Source organism: Hypanus sabinus, chromosome 9, assembly GCF_030144855.1.
Source record: "Hypanus sabinus isolate sHypSab1 chromosome 9, sHypSab1.hap1, whole genome shotgun sequence".
Taxonomy (NCBI): domain Eukaryota; kingdom Metazoa; phylum Chordata; class Chondrichthyes; order Myliobatiformes; family Dasyatidae; genus Hypanus; species Hypanus sabinus.
This window is the reverse complement of record NC_082714.1, coordinates 166,886,879-166,907,754: the sequence shown is the minus strand read 5'-3', so window position 1 is coordinate 166,907,754 and position 20,876 is coordinate 166,886,879. Positions and strand designations below refer to the sequence as shown.

The window sequence follows — 20,876 nt, the reverse complement described above, 5'->3', positions numbered from 1 at the left end:
TAGCAAATTCCTAACAGGGTAAATGTACAGTGGCATGCAAAAGTTTGGGCACCCCTGGTCAAAATTTCTGTTACTGTGAATAGTTAAGTCAGTAGAAGATGAACTCATCTCCAAAAGTCATAAAGTTAAAGATCAAACATTCTTTTCAACATTTTAAGCAAGATTAGTGTATTATTTTTGGTTTGTACAATTTTAGAATGAAAAAAAGAAAAGGAACACCATGCAAAAGTTTGGTCACCTGAAGAGATTTGAGCTCTCAGATAACTTTTACCAAGGTCTCAGACCTTAATTAGCTTGTTAGGACTATGGCTTGTTCACAATCATGGTTAGGAAAGGCCAGGAGATATGGCAAATATCAAAGCTTTATACCCTGACTCCTCAATCCTTGTCCCAACAATCAGCAGCCATGGGCTCCTCTAAGCAGCTGCCTAGCACTCTGAAAATTAAAATAAATGATGCCCACAAGGCTATAAGAAGATAGCAAAGCATTTTCAGGTAGCTGATTCCTTAGTTGGTAATGTAATTAAGAAATGACAGTTAATAGGAATGGCGGAGGTCAAGCTGAGTTCTGGAAGACCAAGAAAACTTTCTGAGAGAACTCTTCAGAGGATTGCTAGAAAGGCAAATCAAAACTCCCGTTTGACAGCAAAAGACCTTCAGGAAGATTTAGCAGACTCTGGAGTGGTGGTGCACTGTTCTACTGTGCAGCGACACCTGCACAAATATGACCTGCAAGGAAGAGTCATCAGAAGAAAACCTTTCCTGTGTCCTCACCACAAAATTCAGCGTCAGAAGTTTGCAAAGGAACATCTAAACAAGCCTGATGCATTTTGGGAACAAGTCCCATAGACTGAAGTTAAAATAGAACTTTTTGGCTGCAATAAGCAAAGGTATGTTTGGAGAAAAAAGGGTGCAGAATTTCATGAAAGGAACACCCCTCCAACTGTTAAGCACGGGTATAGATCGATCATGCTTTGGGCTTGTGTTGCAGCCAGTGGCACGGGAAACATTTCACTGCTAGAGGGAAGAATGAATGCAATTAAATACCAGCAAATTCTGGAAGCAAACATCACAGTGTCTGTAAATAAGCTGAAGATGAAAAGAGGATGGCTTCTACAACAGGATAATGATCCTAAACACACCTCAAAATCCATAATGGACTACCTCAAGAGGCGCAAGCTGAAGGTTTTGCCATGGTCCTCACAGTCTCCCGACCTAAACATCATCGAAAATCTGAGTACAGGCCTCAAAAGAGCACTGCATGCAAGACGGCCCAAGAATCTCACAGAACTAGAAGCCTTTTGCAAGGAAGAATGGGCAAAAATCTCCCAAACAAGAATTGAAAGACTCTTAGCTGGCTACAGAAAGCGTTTACGAGCTGCGATACTTGCCAAAGTGTGTGATACTAAGTGTAGGGTGCCCAAACTTTTGCTTCAGGCCCTTTTCCTTTTTTATTATTTTGTAACTGTAAAAGATGGAAATAAGAAAGTAACACACACAAAATGCTGGTGGAACACAGCAGGCCAGGCAGCACCTATAGGAAGAAGCACTGTCGACGTTTCAGGCTGAGACCCTTCGTCAAGACTAAATGAAAGAAAAGATAGTAAGAGATTTGAAAGTAGGAGGGTGAGGGGGAAATGTGAAATGATAGAAGACCGGAGGGGGTGGGGTGAAGCTGAGAGCCAGAAAGGTGATTAGCAAAAGGGATACAGAGCTAGAGAAGGGAAAGGATCATGGGACGGGAGGCCTAGGGAGAAAGAAAGGGGGAGGGGAGCACCAGAGGGAGATGGAGAACAGGCAGAGTGATGGGCAAAGAGAGAAAGAAAAAAGGGAGGGGGAAAAAACCTAAATATATTAGGGATGGGGTTAGAGGGGGAGGAGGGGCATTAACGGAAGTTAGAGAAGTCAATGTTCATGCCATCAGGTTGGAGGCTACCCAGCCAGTATATAAGGTGTTGTTCCACCAACCTGAGTGTGGATTCATCTTGACAGTAGAGGAGGCCATGGATAGACATATCAGAATGGGAATGGGACACGGAATTAAAATGTGTGGCCACTAGGGGATCCTGCTTTCTCTGGCGGACAGAGCGTAGGTGTTCGGCGAAACAGTCTCCCAATCTGCGTCGGGTCTCACCAATATATAAAAGGCCACACCGGGAGCACCGGACGCAGTATACCACACCAGTCGACTCACAGTGGAAGTGTCGCCTCACCAGGAAGGACTGTCTGGGCCCTGAATGGTGGTGAGGGAGGAAGTGTAAGGGCAGGTGTAGCACTTATTTCGCTTGCAAGGATAAGTGCCAGGAGGGAGATCAGTGGGAAAGGATGGGGTGGGGGGGGGGGGGGGGGATGAACGGACAAGGGAGTTGCATAGGGAGTGATCCCTGTGGAAAGCAGAAACGGGGGAGAGGGAAAGATGTGCTTGGTAGTGGGATCCCGTTGGAGGTGGCGGAAGTTACGGAGAATTATACGTTGGATCCGGAGGCGTGGTAGGTGAGGACAAGGGGGACCCTATCCCGAGTGGGGTGGTGGGCGGATGGGGTGAGAGGAAATGTGCGGGAAATGGGAGAGATGCGTTTGAGAGCAGAGTTGATGGTGGAAGAAGGGAAACCCCTTTGTTTTAAAAAGAAAGACATCTCCTTTGTCCTGGAATGAAAAGCCTCATCCTGAGAGCAGATGTGGCGGAGACTGAAGAATTGTGAGAAGGGGATAGCATTTTTGCAAGAGACAAGGTGGGAAGTGGAATAGTCCAGGTAGCTGTGACAGTCTGTAGGCTTATAGTAGATACCAGTGGATAGGCTGTCTCCAGAGATGGAGACAGAAAGATCCAAGAAAGGGGAGGGAGGTGTCAGAAATAGACCAGGTAAATTTGAGGGCAGGGTGAAAGTTGGAAGTAAAGTTAATAAAGTCAATGAGCTCAGCATGTGTGCAGGAGGCAGCGCCAATGCAGTCGTCGATGTAGCGAAGGAAAAGAAGGGGATGGATATTCGTATAGGCTTCGAACATGGACTGTTCACACAAAGCCAACAAAAAGGCAGGCATAACTGGGACCCATGCGGGTGCCCATGGCTACACCTTTGGTTTGGAGGAAGTGGGAGGAGCCAAAGGAAAAATTATTGAGAGTAAGAACTAATTCCGCTAGACGGAGGAGAGTGGTGGTAGAGGGGAATTGGTTAGGTCTGGACTCCATAAAGAAGCAGAGAGCTTTGAGACCTTCCTGGTGGGGGTTGGAGGTATATAGGGACTGGACTTCCATGGTGAAAATAAGGCAGTGGGGGCCAGGGAACTTAAAATCATTGAAAAAATTCAAAGCATGAGAAATGTCATGAACATAGGTGGGAAGAGATTGAACAAGGAGGTATAAAACAGTGTCAAGGTATGCAGAAATGAGTTCGGTGGGGCAGGAGCAAGCTGAGACAATGGGTCTACCTGGACAGGCAGGTTTGTGGATCTTGGGTAGGAGGTAGAAACGGGAAGTGCGGGGTGTGGGAACTATGAGGTTGATGGCAGTGGATGGGAGATCCCAGAGCTGATAAGGTTGGTGATGGTATAGGAGACAGTGGCCTGGTGCTCCTTAGTGGGGTCATGATCAAGGGGTAGATAAGAGGAAGTATCAGAGAGTTGTCACTGTGCCTCGGCCAGGTAGAGGTCAGTACGCCAGACAACAACAGCTCCCCCCTTATCAGCGGGTTTTATAGTAAGGTTGGGATTGGTGCGGAGGGAGCGGAGAGCAGAGTGTTCGGAAGGAGAGAAGCTGGAATTAGAACACGGTGTGGTGAAGTCGAGACTGTTGATATCCTGTCGGCAATTAGCAATAAAGAGATCCAGAGCAGGCAGAAGACAAGAGCAGGGTGTCCATGAAGAGGAGGAGGGTTGAAGATGGGAGAAGGGGTCATTAGTGGGGGTAGGAGAGTCCTTGCCAAAGAAATAAGAGCAGAGACGGAGCCGGTGGAAGAAGAGTTCAGCGTCATGGCATACGCGGAACTCACTGAGGTGTGGGCAAAGGGGGACAAAAGTGAGGCCCTTACTGAGGACGGAGTACTCTGCCTCAGAGAGTTGAAGGTCAGAGGGAATGGTAAAGACCTGGCACGGATGACAGATGGGATCAGAGGGGGGAGGGAGGCTGGTAGTGTCTTGCTTAATATATTAAAGAAATGTGTCATCTTTAACTTTATGCCTTTTGGAAATCATGTCATCTTTTACTCGCTTAGCTATTGACAGTAACAGAAACAGAAATTTTGACCAGTGGGGTGCCCAAACCTTTGCATACCACTGTGTATATAGTGAATAAAGTTGATCTTTAATACAGGGGTCACCAACCTTTTTTTGCAATATTGTCAATATTCTTGCAGACGGGTGGCAGGTTCATCACAACCGAAATATAGGTGATTAAGTCACTTACACTATTACACTCAATTTCATTTCTAAAAGGGTTTATCTAACGAATTTAATATTAAACACACAGCTCATATTTTCCTCGCATGTATATAGTGATAAGTCAATTATAAGTCACTTATAAGTCAATAGCATCATAACATTTTAAGTAACATTTGGATATTAAACACACAGCGCATATTTTCCTTGTATGAACATATAAAATCGTTGCAATGCACCAATATCGCTGAATCAGTGGGAGCCCTGGGCTTGTTTCCCTGGAACAAGACGGTCCCATCGAGGGGTGATGGGAGACAGCCATACTCGAAGGGGATTCCTTATGTCCAGTCTATTCAGCAATTTAGTTTTTGTTGCATTCATTGCAGAAAACCCCACTTCACAGAGAAATAATGTTGGAAATGGAAGCAACGTTTTCAGTGCTTTCGTGGCCATCTCAGGATATTCAGCCTTGACTTTGATCCAGAATGCTGGCAAAGATGTTATGTCAAACATACTTTTCAACCCTTGCATTAGAAGCTGTGAGAAGGATGGTGCAGCCTCAATCTCCCCCAAAATCCCAGCTAATGCTGGGAACATTTCAAATATGCCCCCATCCACTCGTCATCCCCTCAGTTCCAGTTTGGCTTTGAAAGCAGACACTTTATCTGCCAACTTGAAGACAGTTGCCATTCTCCGCTAAAGTGACAAATTGAGTTCACTGAGCAGGCTGAAGATGCCATACAGATAAGCAAGTTTTGCCATCCACTCCTTGTCACCGAAGTGTGCTGCCAGTGGTGACATTTTCCTGAAAGAAATCTCTGTGGCGGCTCTCTTAACTCAAAAGCCCTGGCCAGGGCTCTCCCCCTCGATAGCCACCTGACATCAGTGTGTAAGAGAAGGCATTTGTGCTCTGCATCCATTTCCTCACAAAGCTGCTCAAACAAACGTGAGTTAAGGGCTTTTGCTTTGATGTGATTGATAACTTCAACAACGTCACTCAATACGCTGTTAAGATCAGGTGACATTTTTCAGCTAGCCAGCATTTCCCTGTGTATGATACTGTGTGTAGACTGGCATTCAGGAGCAACCTCTTTTACTCAGGTAGTGAAACCAGACAGCCGTCCAGTCATAGCTGCAGCCCCGTCTGTGCATATTCCAACACAGAATGACCAGTCCAGTTTGCCTGACATGTAGTCATTCAAAGACTTGAATAGCTCTGCCCTAATTGTGTTAGGTGGCAGCGGCAGTGCACACAACATATCCTTATGCACGTCGTCTTGAAATATATATCACACATGAACCAGCAGAATTGCCTTGTTGTCAACATTGGTAGACTTGTCAACCTGGATAGCATACCATGGTGACTCGTTAAGCCGTTCCAACAGCTGTGCTTCGATGTCCTCCGCTATGTCATCAATTCTCCTTGAACCTGTCGCAGCTGAAAGAGAAACCTGTGCCATCTTGTTAGCTGCAGCTTCTCCCAACAGTTCACGGCACATGTCCTTGGCAGCAAGCAGAAAAAAATTCTTCACCAACAGTGAAAGGCTTCTTAGCCTTAGCAATATGGCTAACCACTAAGAGCAGCAGCAGCATTTGTGGAGATGGCAGCTCTCAGCACTTGCTTCTGTCCCGCTTGCTCACGCTTTTTCTGCCCAAAAAACTCAACGGGTTTGCCTTTAAGTGCAGGGTGCTTGGACTCAAGGTGCCAAAGCAGTTTTGAGGGCTTCATTGCCTCTTTGGACAGCTTGTCTCCACATATCACACACAGGGGGCTTGGAGCATGCGAGTCACCAGTCACATTAAAGCCATATTTTATGTACGACTCGTTGTATTTTCTGTTGAAGGAAGCTTTCTTTTTTTTTTGCAGTCTCAGCCTCAGCTGTCTCTGTTTTATCATCATCGTTTGGCCTTTTATGTCCCCTACCACCTCTTCCAAAGAAACTCTCAAGCGACATTTGTTTTTACTCATCGAGCAGTTGTAGGTTAATGACCTCACATGGGTAATGACCTCGCGTGCGTTCAACAGTGGGCGTGCCAAGGGATGAGGAAAGGTGCAGCTGATTCATATCACCAAATCATATCGTTTCCTCATGGCCCAGTACTGGTCCACAGCCTGGTGGTTGGGGACTACTGCTTTAATAGACCTGAAGCTTATAACTTCCCTGGTGCTAAACACCAATCTCTCCTCACACAGGCACTAGACATTTGCAGGTGGAGTGGCCACAACATTTTTAATTGATTTAGAGATACAACACACTAAATGGCCCTTCCAGCCCAGTGAGCCCACATCGCCCAATTAACCAGTACACCTTTGGAAAGTGGGAAGAAACCAGAGCACCCTGTGGAAACCATGCAGTTACAGAAGGAACATGCAAGGAACTTACAGATAACAGTGGGAATTGAACCTAAGTCACTGACACTGTAATAGTGTTACACTAACTGCTACACTACCGTGCCATTCTAACATGGATGGAGCATTGTCTCTCTCCTCACTTGAATGAAACACAAAGCACAACACTAGGTACTGGATTTGGCAAAGGAGACTATGGGTCCAAGTGTAAGAACACTGGGTAGGAGCAGGCATTTCCGCCCATCTCTGCCATTTAATGAAATCATGGCTGAGTGACACTTATTCACCTTTTGACAATTTCATCCCAACTGTTTCTCCATTTCAATCCTGGATTCTAATTAACAGTCACGCCCTCAAAGGAAATAATTTCTCTCACTCTACCTTATCAAATCTTGATATTGGGGAACTGGTGCTGAAGGGAGAGGAGGCCTGGGCAGATCATACTGAATGGTGGAACTCAATTGGCCTTTTCCTGCTCAGTGTCCAAACTCCTTGATGAGATCACTCCTTGGTCACCTTCAGGCAAAGAATTACAAGCTACATTTAACTAACACCCCCCGGTAAGCTGCAATAACGCTGCGGATTCCGGTGTTTGCATTCCAAAATCAGGGGCATGGTGATCAAATACGGCTGGAATATGAAGCATTACTATGTTCAATTCCCTCAGCTCACTGCTCTAATAAAAATACTGTTGCTTCCAAAGACCTGCAGTATTAAACTGAGGACGAGCTTAAATCAGCAGCTGGGGCGATTTAAATAATCTAAAATTTAAAGCAAAAAGTAGTATCAGTGTGATCATGAAACTACGAGTTATAATAAAACTATTCACCTGATAGAGAAATACCAATCGGGGAAGGAAATCTGACACCCTTAACCCTATTTAAGACAGACACAAAATGCTGAAGGAATTCAGGTCAGGTAGTATCTACGGAGAGGAATAAACAGTCATTGTTTCACTCCGAGACCAGTCATCAGGACTGGAAAGGAAGGGGATAAGAAACCAGAATAAGGAGGTTGGGGGGGTGTGGGAAGGAGTACAAGTTGGTAGGTGAAAGGTGAAGCCAGGTGGGGGGGGAACATGGGTGGGGGAAATGATATGAGAAACTGAGAGGTATTACATGGAAGGGGTAAAGGGCTGGAGAAACAGCAATCTGATAGAAAAGGATAGTGGACCATGGAAGAAAGGGAAGGAAGAGGGGGAAACCAGAGGAACACAACAGGCAGGTGAAGAGAAATGGTGAGTGAAGAATGAGAATGGGGAATGGGAAGAGAGAGAAAGAGAAGTGGGGGAGAAATTACCATAACTTTGAGAAACCGATGTTCATGCCATCAGGTTAGATGTTATCCAGATGGAACAGAAGGTATTGTTCCTCCAAGCTGGCTGTAGCCTCACCATGACATAGAGGATAGCCATGGACAGGCATATGAGAATGAGAATGGGAGTCGAACTGAAATGGTGGCCACCAGGAGACCCTGCCATTTGCAGCAGATGGAGTGGGAGTCCAGTCCCACAGATAGAGGTTAAGTCTGAAGTATGCTCTGAAGCAGCCCAGCAGGCCGTTTATACAGCTGTATCAAAACCACTACAAGAATGATATTCTCCATGGCACTTTCCAGGGTTCAGGAGTATGGTGAGGGACATAATGAAGCTGTGCACAGCCACCACCAAGACTGAGTAAGGACCACAAACCAGGACCCTGTCCTCACTGGACACTAACAGCCTGCGTCTCCTCTAAGATCCTCTCAAACACTTCATAGACATGTAATGTTTTCAAATATACGTGGCACTGGTTTGATGGCTCCATGAATATAAAGATATGTTCATACTGTATGTCATATGATCATATGGAATATACTTTTATGAATAGTTTGTTTCTCAACAAAATCCTCACCTGCTTCTGAGCCAGGAGAGTATGACTTGATAACTTGCCTCCACACACTGGGAGATGTCTCTGCATGAATTTGTTAACACAGACTGGCTCAATAGGCTACCACATAGACATAACTCTTGGTCCAATGACAAAAAGATCCCAGATGATTAGAGATGAGCATTCTGCCACACAGACTTGCTTCAAACATAATCTTGCTCATGTCCTCTTCCTCGGCCCTTTCCTTGAATCATCCCCCGTCCTGTCCTTCCTCCTTCAGGCCTCTTCCACAACCCCCCCCCCCCACCCAACCCCTGCTCATCCCCATTCCCTTTGGTCCACTCTGCATTCATTCCCCTCTTAATTCTTTATCCCCTCACCCATCCACTCTCCCAACATCACATACAATTACATACCTCTTCAATGAGGGAGAATTACCTGACGGAGATGAAACCAAACAGGTCTAGGCATCAAGCTGCTGAAATTTACAAGGATGGGGCAAAGAATTTGGTTGAGTAGTGACTTTGAGGACGAGAGAGGTAAAAAAGCCAAGCCTTTTAGGAAGGGAATTACAGAAGCTACATGCTGAAGAGCTCAATGAATTTACATTGAGCAACAGAGTGCAATATGAAAGATCAGAAATCTGTCTTTTTCAAACCCACACAATGGCTTTTAGACCCATCTGGATGTAGTACAGCTTGGTAGATTACAGAATTGTGAACAAGGCCCAGTCCGTCACATAAAGCTGCCTCCCCTGCACTGATTCTGCCTCAAGAAAAAGCCAACGTAATCAAGGATCCACCCACTCCAGTCATTTTCTCCTCTTCTCTCCCCTTTGAGGTAGAAGATACAAAAGCTTGAGAACATGTACTACGAGACTCAAGGGCAGATTGTATCTCACTGTTGAATGGATGTCTCATGTACTAGCGGATAAATTTTTGAATCCCCAATCTATCTTGCTATGGCCCTTGCAACTTACTGGTTTACCTGCACTGTAACACAATATCCTGCATTCTCTTTTCCTTTTATTACCTTGATGTAATTAGGTATGGAATGATCTATTTAGCTTTTCACTGTGTCTTGGTACACATAACAATAATAAACCAATACCGTACAGACAATAATACTGATTTCAAGCAGAAGATATAAGCACAAGATGAACAAGTGCTCAATGTGGTCAAAGTGTGCCAAAAAAATTCAAGGCTGTAGAGATAACAGACCAGGGAGTCACACATTGAACTAATTAAAACTAATTGGTGTTTTCCTAAGAATCACACGATTCCACTTTGTGTGTTAAGCACCGCATAAACAAACAAGTCACCTTGAATTTTGCCAGAAATCTTCACACCACATTTGCTATAAAGTCATCAATTCACTGAGGCAACAACAAAATCAAACACGGTACCTGGGCTACCTTGTGAATCAATATGAACACTTGGCCAAACATTCGTTTTACACAGGAGGAACAGTACTGACAATGCTTTCGAAACACAGATTACACCTTCCAACTTCAGTCACAACAAAATGGTTTAAAAACACCTCAGTTAGTCCATAGTCTGGTTAGATAAAAGCCCTAGATCCAATGCGAAAAATGGCTCAAATATTTTCCTGTGGAGTAATTTGATCAGCAAAAATACAGATCTATGAAACACCTGTTTCAAATTCGTACTTATCAGAAGAAATCTTCACACTTGATTGTCTGAGCACCCCTACCCTGATACTGTGCCTCAATGGAGAGATCAGAACTCACACCCCACACTAACAGACAGCAAGAGTGGAAACATGGTGTTCCAAACTCACACAATATAGTTCTGATGTAACTTGGTGCTCTTTGCTTGAATCCTTGAAAAATTGGCCACATTTGCCCCAAGTGGCTCACCAATTTAGTGACATCCCTATCTGCTCTAAACTTCACCGTCTTACCGTCGTCTGGTTTCCTTTCTGTGAGGAGCCAGAGTTCGGAGAAATCCGCCCTGTTCCCAGTACAGCAATTGTTTCACCGGCATCATCGACAACTTTGAAGTCCAAGTCTTCATTGTACTTCCTTCGTTTTACTTGACGGCCTGATCGTCGCTTCTACCAAACAAACAAGAAACTGGCGTCATTAAGACAGCATCTCAAACTGTCACAGCTCTGCTAAACAAGGCTTAGCTTGGGAGGGAGGCTCGATCAATGCTAAAATATTTCATTCACGGTGTTGAATGACCCGGACCCCTAGCTGGCTGCTGAGAGACAAGAATCTGCTTCCATTCACTCCACAGGAATTCTAATTATCTAAAGCCATAATTCCTCTACCATCTCTGCAACTTCATTCTTAATGTCTATAAAGTTTTAAGAGCAGACTACTTCTTTGGAAGGGTATTCACTTTAGCTGGTCTTCTTACTACAATAAATCCTTTGAAAGTTACTAGGGAAGTGAAAAAACACTGCTCCCTTCAACTAACTTCCTAAACACAAACACCGTGAGGTCAGAAGGTTTAGTAATGAAGATGTCTTCCTGAAATTTGATTCCCACCCCCCCAACCCATCAGCTCACCATCTCTACTGCCAACCCCATTTCCAATCTAATGACTTTGGCATCAATAACTTCTCCAATTAGATATCACAATTAAACATACATCAGTTAGCTAACGTACAGATTTTTGAGATAAAATGACAAAGTCAGAGCAGTAATAACTGATCTAACTGAATCCTCTCCCTAAATAAAATGACCGCAGAATACATCAGCTGCACTAATGTGCAACACAAGCTCGGTATACAGAGAATACAGACAGTATCACAGCAGGCCACTGGTCCCTAATGGTCTATACCGGTGCTCAGGCTTGATAGTCACGCAGTCCTCGTTCCACATCATCCCAACCTTTCCTTTCAGTACGTAGAACACAGAAAAGGCCTTTCAGCCCACCCTGTCTATGATGCCCACTAAGGAACTTCTATATTAATTCTATTTATCAATACCTAGTGCTCTAAGCATTGGTGATTTCATGCTTATTTAGATCCTTCAAAAAATGGTGTGACAATTACCTCCACTTAAACAGTGCATTCTAAATTCCACATCAAAGTGAAAAAGTTCCTCACTATATCCCCTCTAAATTTCTTCCCCTCTTACCCGACACAATGCCGTCCAGTTTCATATGTCTCTGTTTTGAGGGAAAGTTTCTTACTATCCCATTATCTATTCCCTACAAAATGTTGTAAGCCTCTATTAGGTCTGCCGAGCCTCCTCTTCTCCAAGGAAGATTGACCTAGCCTCTCCACCTAACTCAACTGTTCCATCCCAGGCAACACCTTGGTGAATTTTCAGTACAAACATATCCTTCCTAGAGTGTAGTGACCAGAATTGTATACAGTAGTCTCTGATGTTTTATAAAGTTACACCATCATCTTGTTTCTCTTATATTCTGGGCCCTGGCTAATGAGGCTGGTACTCCATGTCAATCTTGGTTCATGTAAATTCTATTGTATTTTTTTTTATTTTCCTGTAAATCTCCCATGGCTTCCTATAAACTGCAGGAGATTTCCAGGATCATTTTGATAGCGGTATACATTCCATCTCAAGCCAATGTCAAATCAGGCTTTAGATAATCTGAGCAACGGCATCAATATGCACAGCACAGCGCACCCTAATGCCTTCATCATCGTTTTGGGGGATTTTAACCAGGCCAGTCTGAAAAAGCAATTACCATCAACAATCACTTGTAATACCAGAAGAAACAACATACTGGACCATTGTTACACCATCAACAAGAATGACTACTGTGCTATTCCATGCCCTCACTTAAGGAAGTGTGATAACCTAGTTGTACTTCTTCTCCGAGTACAGGCAGAGATTGAAAACTGCAGCACCAGTAGTGAGGACCAAAAAGGTATGGACAAGGGAAGCACAGGAGCACTTACAGGACTGCTTTGAATCGGTGAAGTGGACTGTAGTCAGGGATTCATCTTTGAATCTGGATGAGAATGCTGTAATTGGTACCAACTTCATTAAAACCTATGTGGATGAGTGTATGCCTACAAAGAATTATTGTATATTCCCAAACCAAAAGCTGTGTATGAACCATGAGGTACATTACCTGCTGAAGGCTAGATCTGTGACATGTAACGCTGGCGTCCCAGGTCTGTACTAGAAAACCAGGTATGACTTGCAGAGGGCTATTTCAAGGGCAAAGAGACAACTTTGAACGAGGATGGAGGCAACATTGGACGTACAACAACTTTGGCAGGGTTTGCAAGACATTATGTCCTACAAAGCGAAACCCAATAGCATGAATGGCAATACTTCACTACCAGATGAACTCAATGCTTTGCCTGTTTTAAAAGGGAGAATATAAGTACAGCTGTGAAGATCCTTGCTGCACCTGATGACCCTGTGATCTCTGTCTCAGAGGCCGATGTTAGACTGTCTTTAAAGAGAGTAAACCCTCGTAAGGCGAAAGGCCCTGATGGAGTACCTGGTGAGACTCTGAAAACCTGTACCAACCAACTGCCGAGAGTATTCAAAGACATTTTCCAACCTCTCACTGCTATGGGCTGAAGCTCCTATTTGCTTCAAAAAGACAACAATTACACCAGTGCCTAAGAATAATAATATGAGCTGTCTTAATGACTATTGCCCAGTAGCGCTCACATCTACAGTGATGAAATGCTTTGAGAGGTTGGTCATGATTAGACTGAGCTGCTGCCTTAGCAAGGACCTGGATCCATTGAAATTTGCCTATCGTCACAATAGGTCAATGGCAGATGCAATCTCAATGGTTCTTCACACCGTCTTAGACGACCTGCAGAATACAAATACCTATCTCAGGATGCTGTCCATCAACTATAGCTCAGCATTAAACACCATAATTCCCACAATCCTGATTGAGAAGTTACAGAACCTGGGCATCTGTACCTCCCTCTGCTATTGGACCCTCAACTTCATAACCTTCAACCACAATCTGCACAGATTGGTGATAATATCTCCTCCTCACTGACGATCAACACTGGTGCACCGCAGGCATGTGTGTTTAGCCCACTGATCTGCTCTCTACATACACATGACTGTGTGGCTAGGCATAGCTCAAACACAATCTATAAATTTGCTGATGATACAACCACTGTTGGTAGAATCTCAAATGGAGATGAGAAGGCACACAGGAGCAAGATGTGCCAACTAGTGACGCCTCTCTTCCAGACAGGCTCAACAATTTCTTTGCATGCTTCGAAGCATCAAACACTACAGCAAAGGGGAGAACCAGTCCCTTCTTACCATCTGACCAGCCGGCTCCGATCATTGATTCAGAGCACACACGGAGGACCCTTTCCAGGGTCAACCCATGAGAAGCAGGAGGTTCCGACAACATCCCTGGACGTGTGCTCAAGGAATATGTTGAAGTATTAGCAGATGTTCTGACAGACAGACATCTCCCTTAGTCAAGCCATTGTCCCCAGATGCTTCAAAACCTCCACAATCATCCCTGTAGCAAAGAAATCAGTTGTAGCCTGTCTGAATGATTACCGTCCCGTCGCCCTGACCCCCATAGTGATGAAATGTTTCGAACGACTTGTCAAGCCTCATATCACAGCCTCCCCTCATCGCTGGATCCTCTACAGTTTGCTTATCGTCCAAGTCGCTCTACGGAGGACGCAATATCCACCACACTGCACACAGTTCTCTCTCACTTGGACAATAAAGACACTTATGCCAGAATCCTGTACATTGATTTCAGTTCAGCATTCAATACCAGCATCCCGCAGAGACTACTGTCGCTGCTTGGCCTTAACACTGCCATGTGTCGCTGGATTCTAGATTTCTTGACAGAGAGACCACAGTCAGTCCGTGTTGGCAGGAACATCTCTGACTCCATCACACTGTGCACTGGATCCTCACAAGGCTGTGTGCTCAGCCCATTGCTGTTTACACTGCTAACACATGACTGTGCAGCCAGATTCAAGGGGAACCTGATCATTAAATTTGCTGATGATACCACAGTGGTGGGGCTCATCAGCAAAAATGATGAAACAATGTACAGGGAGGAAGTCAAACGCCTAGAGAGCTGGTGCAGTGACAACAACTTGATGCTTAATGTCACCAAAACCAAGGAGATAATCGTCGATTTCAGACGGTCTCAGCCTGAGCACACACCCATCAGCATCAGCGGCTCCACAGTGGAGAGAGTGGAAAACATCAAGTTACTTGGGGTGCAGATCTCAGACAATCTCACCTGGTCCAGGAACACCACTAGGATTGCGAAACAGGCCCAGCGGAGATTGCACTTTCTGAGGAAAATTAAACAAGCATCACTCCCCACGAACATCTTAACTACATTCTACAATGGCTTGGTTGAGAGTGAGCTGACCTTTTGCATCACAACCTGGTACTCCAGCTGCAGTGTTGCCGACAAAAAAGCCTTGCAGAGGGTGGTTAGGGGAGCAGAGAAGGTTACTGGGGTCTCCCTACCTTCTGTCCAAGACCTCTTTCACAGTCGATGCCTCCAGAAGACACAGTACATCATTAAAGACCCCTCACACCCTCTCCGTAAACTGTTTGTTCTTCTGCCATCAGGCAAATGTTACAGGAGCATCAAAACAAAAACCACAAGGCTACTAAACAGCCTCCTCCCACAGGCAGTCAGACGGCTAAATAGCTGCTCTACCTGACTCTGCTTTGGACACTTTTAACTTGCACTGGATACTTATAACTTGATTTTAACCGACATGTGGCTGTTGTGTTTTACTATTTATTGTTGAGTTTACTATTTACTGTTAGGTTTGTTATGTTATGATTGCACTTGCCCCTGGGAAACCCTGTCTCATTCTGCCCTGCAGAGCTGATGTATGGTTGGAATGACAATAAAGTTTTTGAATCTTGAATCTAGTGGAGTGATCTAAACTGTTAATGTATGCATCAAACAGTATGGGTCATAGATAGCCAATCATATTAACAACCCTCTGCCTCATATTACCATGCCAATTTTGAATCCAATTGTCCGTGGCCTCTAACATTTGGGCCATTTCCCATGTGGAGCCTTAGTCTTGGAATCAGAAAAATACCAGAGACCATAAGATGTAGGAGCAGACTTAGGCTATTTAGCCCACTGAGTCTGCTCTGCAATTTAATCATAGTTGATTCACTATTCCTCTCAGCCCCAATTTCCTGCTAACCCTTCATGCACTGACCAAACAAGAATCTATCAGCCTCTGCCTAAATATATATACAGCCTCGACCTCCACAGCTGCCTGTGGCAAAGAATTCCACAGATTTACCACTCCCTAGCTAAAGAAATTCCTCTTCATCTCCATTCTAAAAGGCCTCCCCTCTATTCTGAGGCTGTGTCCTCTCATCTTAGACTCTCCCACCATAGGAAACATCATCTCCCCATCTACTCTGCCAAGGCCTTTTCATCATTCAGTAGGTTTTAATGATGTCATTCGTCAGTCTTCTGAATTCAAGTGAATACAGGCCCAGAGTCATCAAATATTCTTCATGTGACAAGCCTTTCAATTCTGGAATAGTTTTTGTGAATCGTATTTGGACTCTTAACAGATTCTGCACATCCTTTTTAAGATAAGGGGCCCAAACCTGCTCCCAATACACCAAGTAAGGCATCATCAGTGCTTTATAAAGTCTTACATCCTTGCTTTTATATTCTAGCCCTCTTAAAAATGAATGCCAACATTGCATTTGCCTTAAAGTTAATTTATACTTGTGCATATAGGCTGTATAGCCTATGCCGTAGCCCTGATTTTTACTTCACCGTAATGAGCATGCGTTGGTGTGCGCCAAAACGCTAGTTGGCGGTGGGGTAATAGTCAACACTTTAATTAGTCAATAGAAAATAGTCAACCCTTTCATTTCTTCTACAATACACTTCTTGACACTGTATGCCATCAGCAACTTCTTTGCCCATTCTTGTAATCCAAGTTCTTCTGTAGCCTCCCTACTTCCTCAAAACTATCTGCCCCTCCACCTATCTTCATATCCTCTGCAAACTTTGCAACAAAACCATCAATTCCATCATACAACTCATTGATATATAACGTAAAAAGAATTGAATCCAACACTGACACCTGTAGAACACCATTACTCACTGGCAGCCAATCAGAAAAGGCTTCCTTTATTTCCTTTGCATCCTGCCAATCAGCCACTGCTTCACCCATGCTAGAATCTTTCCTGTAATACTATGGGCATGTAGCTTGTTAAGCCGCCTCATGTGTGGCACCTTGTCAAAGGCCTTCAGAAAATCTAAGTACATAACATCAACTGATTCCCTTTTGTTTATCCTGCTTGTTATTTCTTCAAAGAATTCCAGCTGATATGTCAGGCAAGATTTTCCCTTGAGGAAGCCATGCTGACTATGACCTACTTTATCATGTGCCTCCAAGTAACCCGAGGCTTCAGCCTTAATAATCAACTCCAATATCTTCCCAACCACTGAGGTTAGACTAACTGACCCATAGTTTCCTTTCTTATGCTTCTCTCCCTTCTTGAAGAGTAGAGTAACAGGCCCGCTGGCAATTAATTCCCCAAAGACCATCAACCATATCTACTTCACCACCACACTTTGATATCACTACAAAATATTTTATTGCATTGGCCAGATAGGATCTTCTTCTAACAAAGCCATGTTCTCAATCTTTCACAAACAAGAGAAAATCTGCAGATGCTAGAAATCCGAGCAACACACACAAAATACTTGAGGAACTCAGCAGGACAGGCAGCATCTGGTGCAGGGGTAGGCAAACTTTTTGACTTGTGGGCCACACAGGGTTCTAAAATTTGACGGGGGGGGCCGGACCAGGAGCAGAAGGACGGAGTGTTTTGGTAATACACCTCATAAGAGAAAATAAAATATCATGGGATATGTAGAAAACATGTGCTTTAATTTCAATTGAAAATGAACAAATGCATTACAACAAAATATCTGTCTTTGAAGTCCCATGGTATTTAGCTATTTATTGAAATGACTTTTAAAACACTGAAAATTAAATGAATAAAATACAGCTTTTTTGAATAGTAACGGTTATTATTTTAAAGCACTGAAAATTCTGTTATCCTTCAAGATATTATCATCATCACTCTCCTCCTGACTGTCTTTATTTCAAAAACAGTAGGACATGCAGGTCTACTTGTCCTGCTCCTTCTTATTCAATTGTCCCCTGTGCCAAAACTCAACAACGACCAGCACAAAGACAGAACAGTGACAGCGCGCCAGTATGCGGAGCGAGTTTTTTATTTTGAGAACGTACGTGCACCTGCGCACTACTCATGTCCATCACTTAACAGAAATGACATGTAACATGTAAGGCTTATTGAAAAAAATATTTTCAAATGCATTTTTTACATAACACAACGAAGAAACTTATTTTTAATTTCAGTGGGAACAGTGATGTTGGTCTACCTTTTTAGCCAGCGCATCACAGTCTAGATTTAGTTTTGTTGTGGCGATTCTCAGGATGGATCTGAGGTGTTGGTCAGTTAACTTGGATCTGTGGCTGGCTTTGTTGATGTTCATGACGCTGAACGCCTGTTCACACAAATAGGTCGAGCCGAACAAAGAGTAAAGCGCAAATGTGGAGTAATACACTGCACTTCAACAAAGGTCAATGTATAGTGGTGTGCTACATGCAGCGCTAAAATTACGACACGGAGTCGGTAACTGCAGTCGAAGAAAAAAAACTTCATTTGAAATCCCCAGCCTCACTTTTAAGCCTTCTTCAACCTGCCCCCCATGGCGCAGAGGCTCCAAAGCTCTGTGCTTGCAAATCCCCGCAGGCTATCTCCCTTAGCCAGAACGCTGGCTAATTGTGAGCCGGTTCGGATGTGCCAGGAAATGGGTCGCCACAAATGAATATAGAGTGCATCATCTATTGGGAAAACGCCAGAATTGCGGGGGAAAAACGTTAACAAGGTTTATTAATATAATTTCATCAAGTTCTGCGGGCCAGATTAAAAAGCTTATGGCCCGCGGGCCGTAGTTTGCCCATGCCTGATCTAGTGAAAGAAGTCAATGTTTCGGGCTGAAACCCTTCAGCAGGGCTGGAGAAAAAACTGAGGAGTAGATTTAAATGGTGGGGGGAGGAGAGAGAGAAACACCAGGTGATAGGTGAAACCTGGGTGGGGGGGAGGGATGAAGTAAAGAGCTGGGAAGTTGATTGGTGAGAGGAGACAGAAGGCCATGGAAGAAAGAAAAGGGGGGGAGGAGCACCAGGGTGAGGCGATGGGTGGGCAAGGAGATAAGGTGAGAGAAGGAAAAGGGGATGGGAAATGGTGAAGGAGAGCATTACCGAATGTTAGAGAAATTGACGTTCATGCCATCAGGTTGGAGGCTAACCAAACAGAATATAAAGTGTTGTTACTACAACCTAAGTGTGGCCTCATCATGACAGTGGGGCAATCCATGGATGGACATATCGGAATGGGAAGTGAAATTAAAATGGGTGGCCACTAGGAGATCCTGCTTGTTCTGGCAGATGGAGCATAGATACTCGATGAAGTGGTTTCCCAATCTATGTAGAGTCTCACGGATATACAGAAGACCACACCAGAGATGCCGGATACATTATCTGACCCCAACAGACTCACAGCTGAAGAGTCACCTCATCTGGAAGGACTGTTTGGGGCCCTGAATGGTAATAAGGAAGGAGGCGTAGGGACAGGTGTAGCATTGTTCTGCTTGCAAGGATAAGTGCCAGAAGGGAGATCAGTCAGGAGGGACGAATGGACAAGGGAGTCGCATAAGGAACAATCCCTGCAGAAAGCAGAAAGTGCAGGGGGGGGCGCGGGAAAGATGAGCTTGAGGGTGGGACTCATTGGAGGTGGCGGAAGTTTCAGAGAATTGTGTGTGCTGGATGTGGAGGCTAGTGGGGTGGTATGTGAGGACAAGAGGACCCCTATCCCTAGTAGGGCGGCTGAGGTTGGGGTAACAGCAGATGTGTGTGAAATGGAAGAGATACAGAGGGCAGTGCTGATGGTGGAGGAAGGGAAGCCCCATTCTTGAAAAAGAAGGACATCTCCTTCGTTCTAGAATGAAAAGCCGGATCATGAAAGCAGATGCAGTAGAGACAGAGGGACTGAGGGAAGGAGATGGCGTTTTTACAAGTAACATGGGACAAGGTACGGGCCAGGTAGCTGTGAGAGTCAGTAATAGACATCAGTGGATAAACTGTCTCTGTAGATAGAGACAGTGATAGTTGCCTATCATTCATTAACCTCTGCCATCCCTCAGAACTTTATAATAGAAACTTCCCTAAAGTCTTCTACCTTTTAAACCTTATATCATCTCCATTACGTCCTGTGACATGCCTGCATTTGTGTTTCATGCACTATGCCAGATCTTTCTGTACTGCAACATTTTTTAGTGTCACTTCACTTATAATGGGTGCTGCAGTGGCGTACCAGTTAGTGTGACACTATTACAGCTCGGGGTGTTCTGAAATTTGGAGTTCAATTTTGACGCTGTTCTGTAAGGAGTCTCCGTACGTCCTCCCTGTGGAATGTATGGGTTTTCTTCAGGCCTCCAGTTTCCTCCCACAATCCAAAGCTCAACCAGATAGGTTAAGTTATGATTGTAAATTTTCCCACATTTTGGTTAGGATTGATCGGGGATGTTAGGGGTTGGTGGTGTGGCGTGGTTCGAAGGGCCTATACTGCACCGTATTGCTAGATAGATTAGATAGATAACAATTTGCTTTTTTATTCTTTCTGACAGTGGATAACCTCACATATTGCCTCATCATATCCCATCTGCTAATTTTACACTCACTGATAATTTCACACTAATTTACTGACCTCTGCAGGCTCTGTGTTCTTCTCACAAGCTGCCAATTCACCTATTTTGGTCCTTCCATCCCACAAGTAAAAACCTAGAACATAGATCATTACAGCACAGTACAGACCCTTTGGCTTTCAATGCTGTGGGGACCTTTTAATCTACTCAAAAAATAATCTAAAGCTTTCCTCCCACATCACCCTCCATTGCTCTAACACCCATGTGCCAAACTAAGAGTTCATTAAACGTCCCTAATGTATCTGCCTCTACCACTTTTGTTACTATCTGTTTATTCCATTGAACTCTTTCCTAAATCAACCTCGATCAAGTTTCCTTGTTCTGGAGAAGTTTCTTGATCATCATTGAGTTTGCAGAAATTGACATCATTCTTTAAATGGCACAACAGACAAACTGAAGGGACAACTGATTAAATACGTCCCACAATGCCAGCACTGATTTTCCTCCTATTCTGATTCATGATTGTTAACAACTCATCCAAACTAGCTCCTTTAATCCATACTCACTGATATGCTT

The 20,876-nt window shown here is 44.2% G+C and overlaps 1 protein-coding gene across 7 annotated transcripts in view; it reads right to left on the bottom strand.

The window, feature by feature from the left end:
* Positions 1-20,876, bottom strand: part of chd6 (chromodomain helicase DNA binding protein 6) — a 338,589-nt gene that overhangs the window by 127,002 nt on the left and 190,711 nt on the right. For 6 of the 7 annotated variants that reach the window (XM_059981079.1, XM_059981076.1, XM_059981077.1 and 3 more), the window contains one exon: positions 10,516-10,668. The exons of the other annotated variant lie outside the window; for it this stretch is intronic. In XM_059981079.1, coding sequence (XP_059837062.1) covers positions 10,516-10,668 — 153 coding nt within the window. The remainder of the gene's footprint in view (positions 1-10,515; positions 10,669-20,876) is intronic. 7 annotated transcript variants of the gene reach the window in all.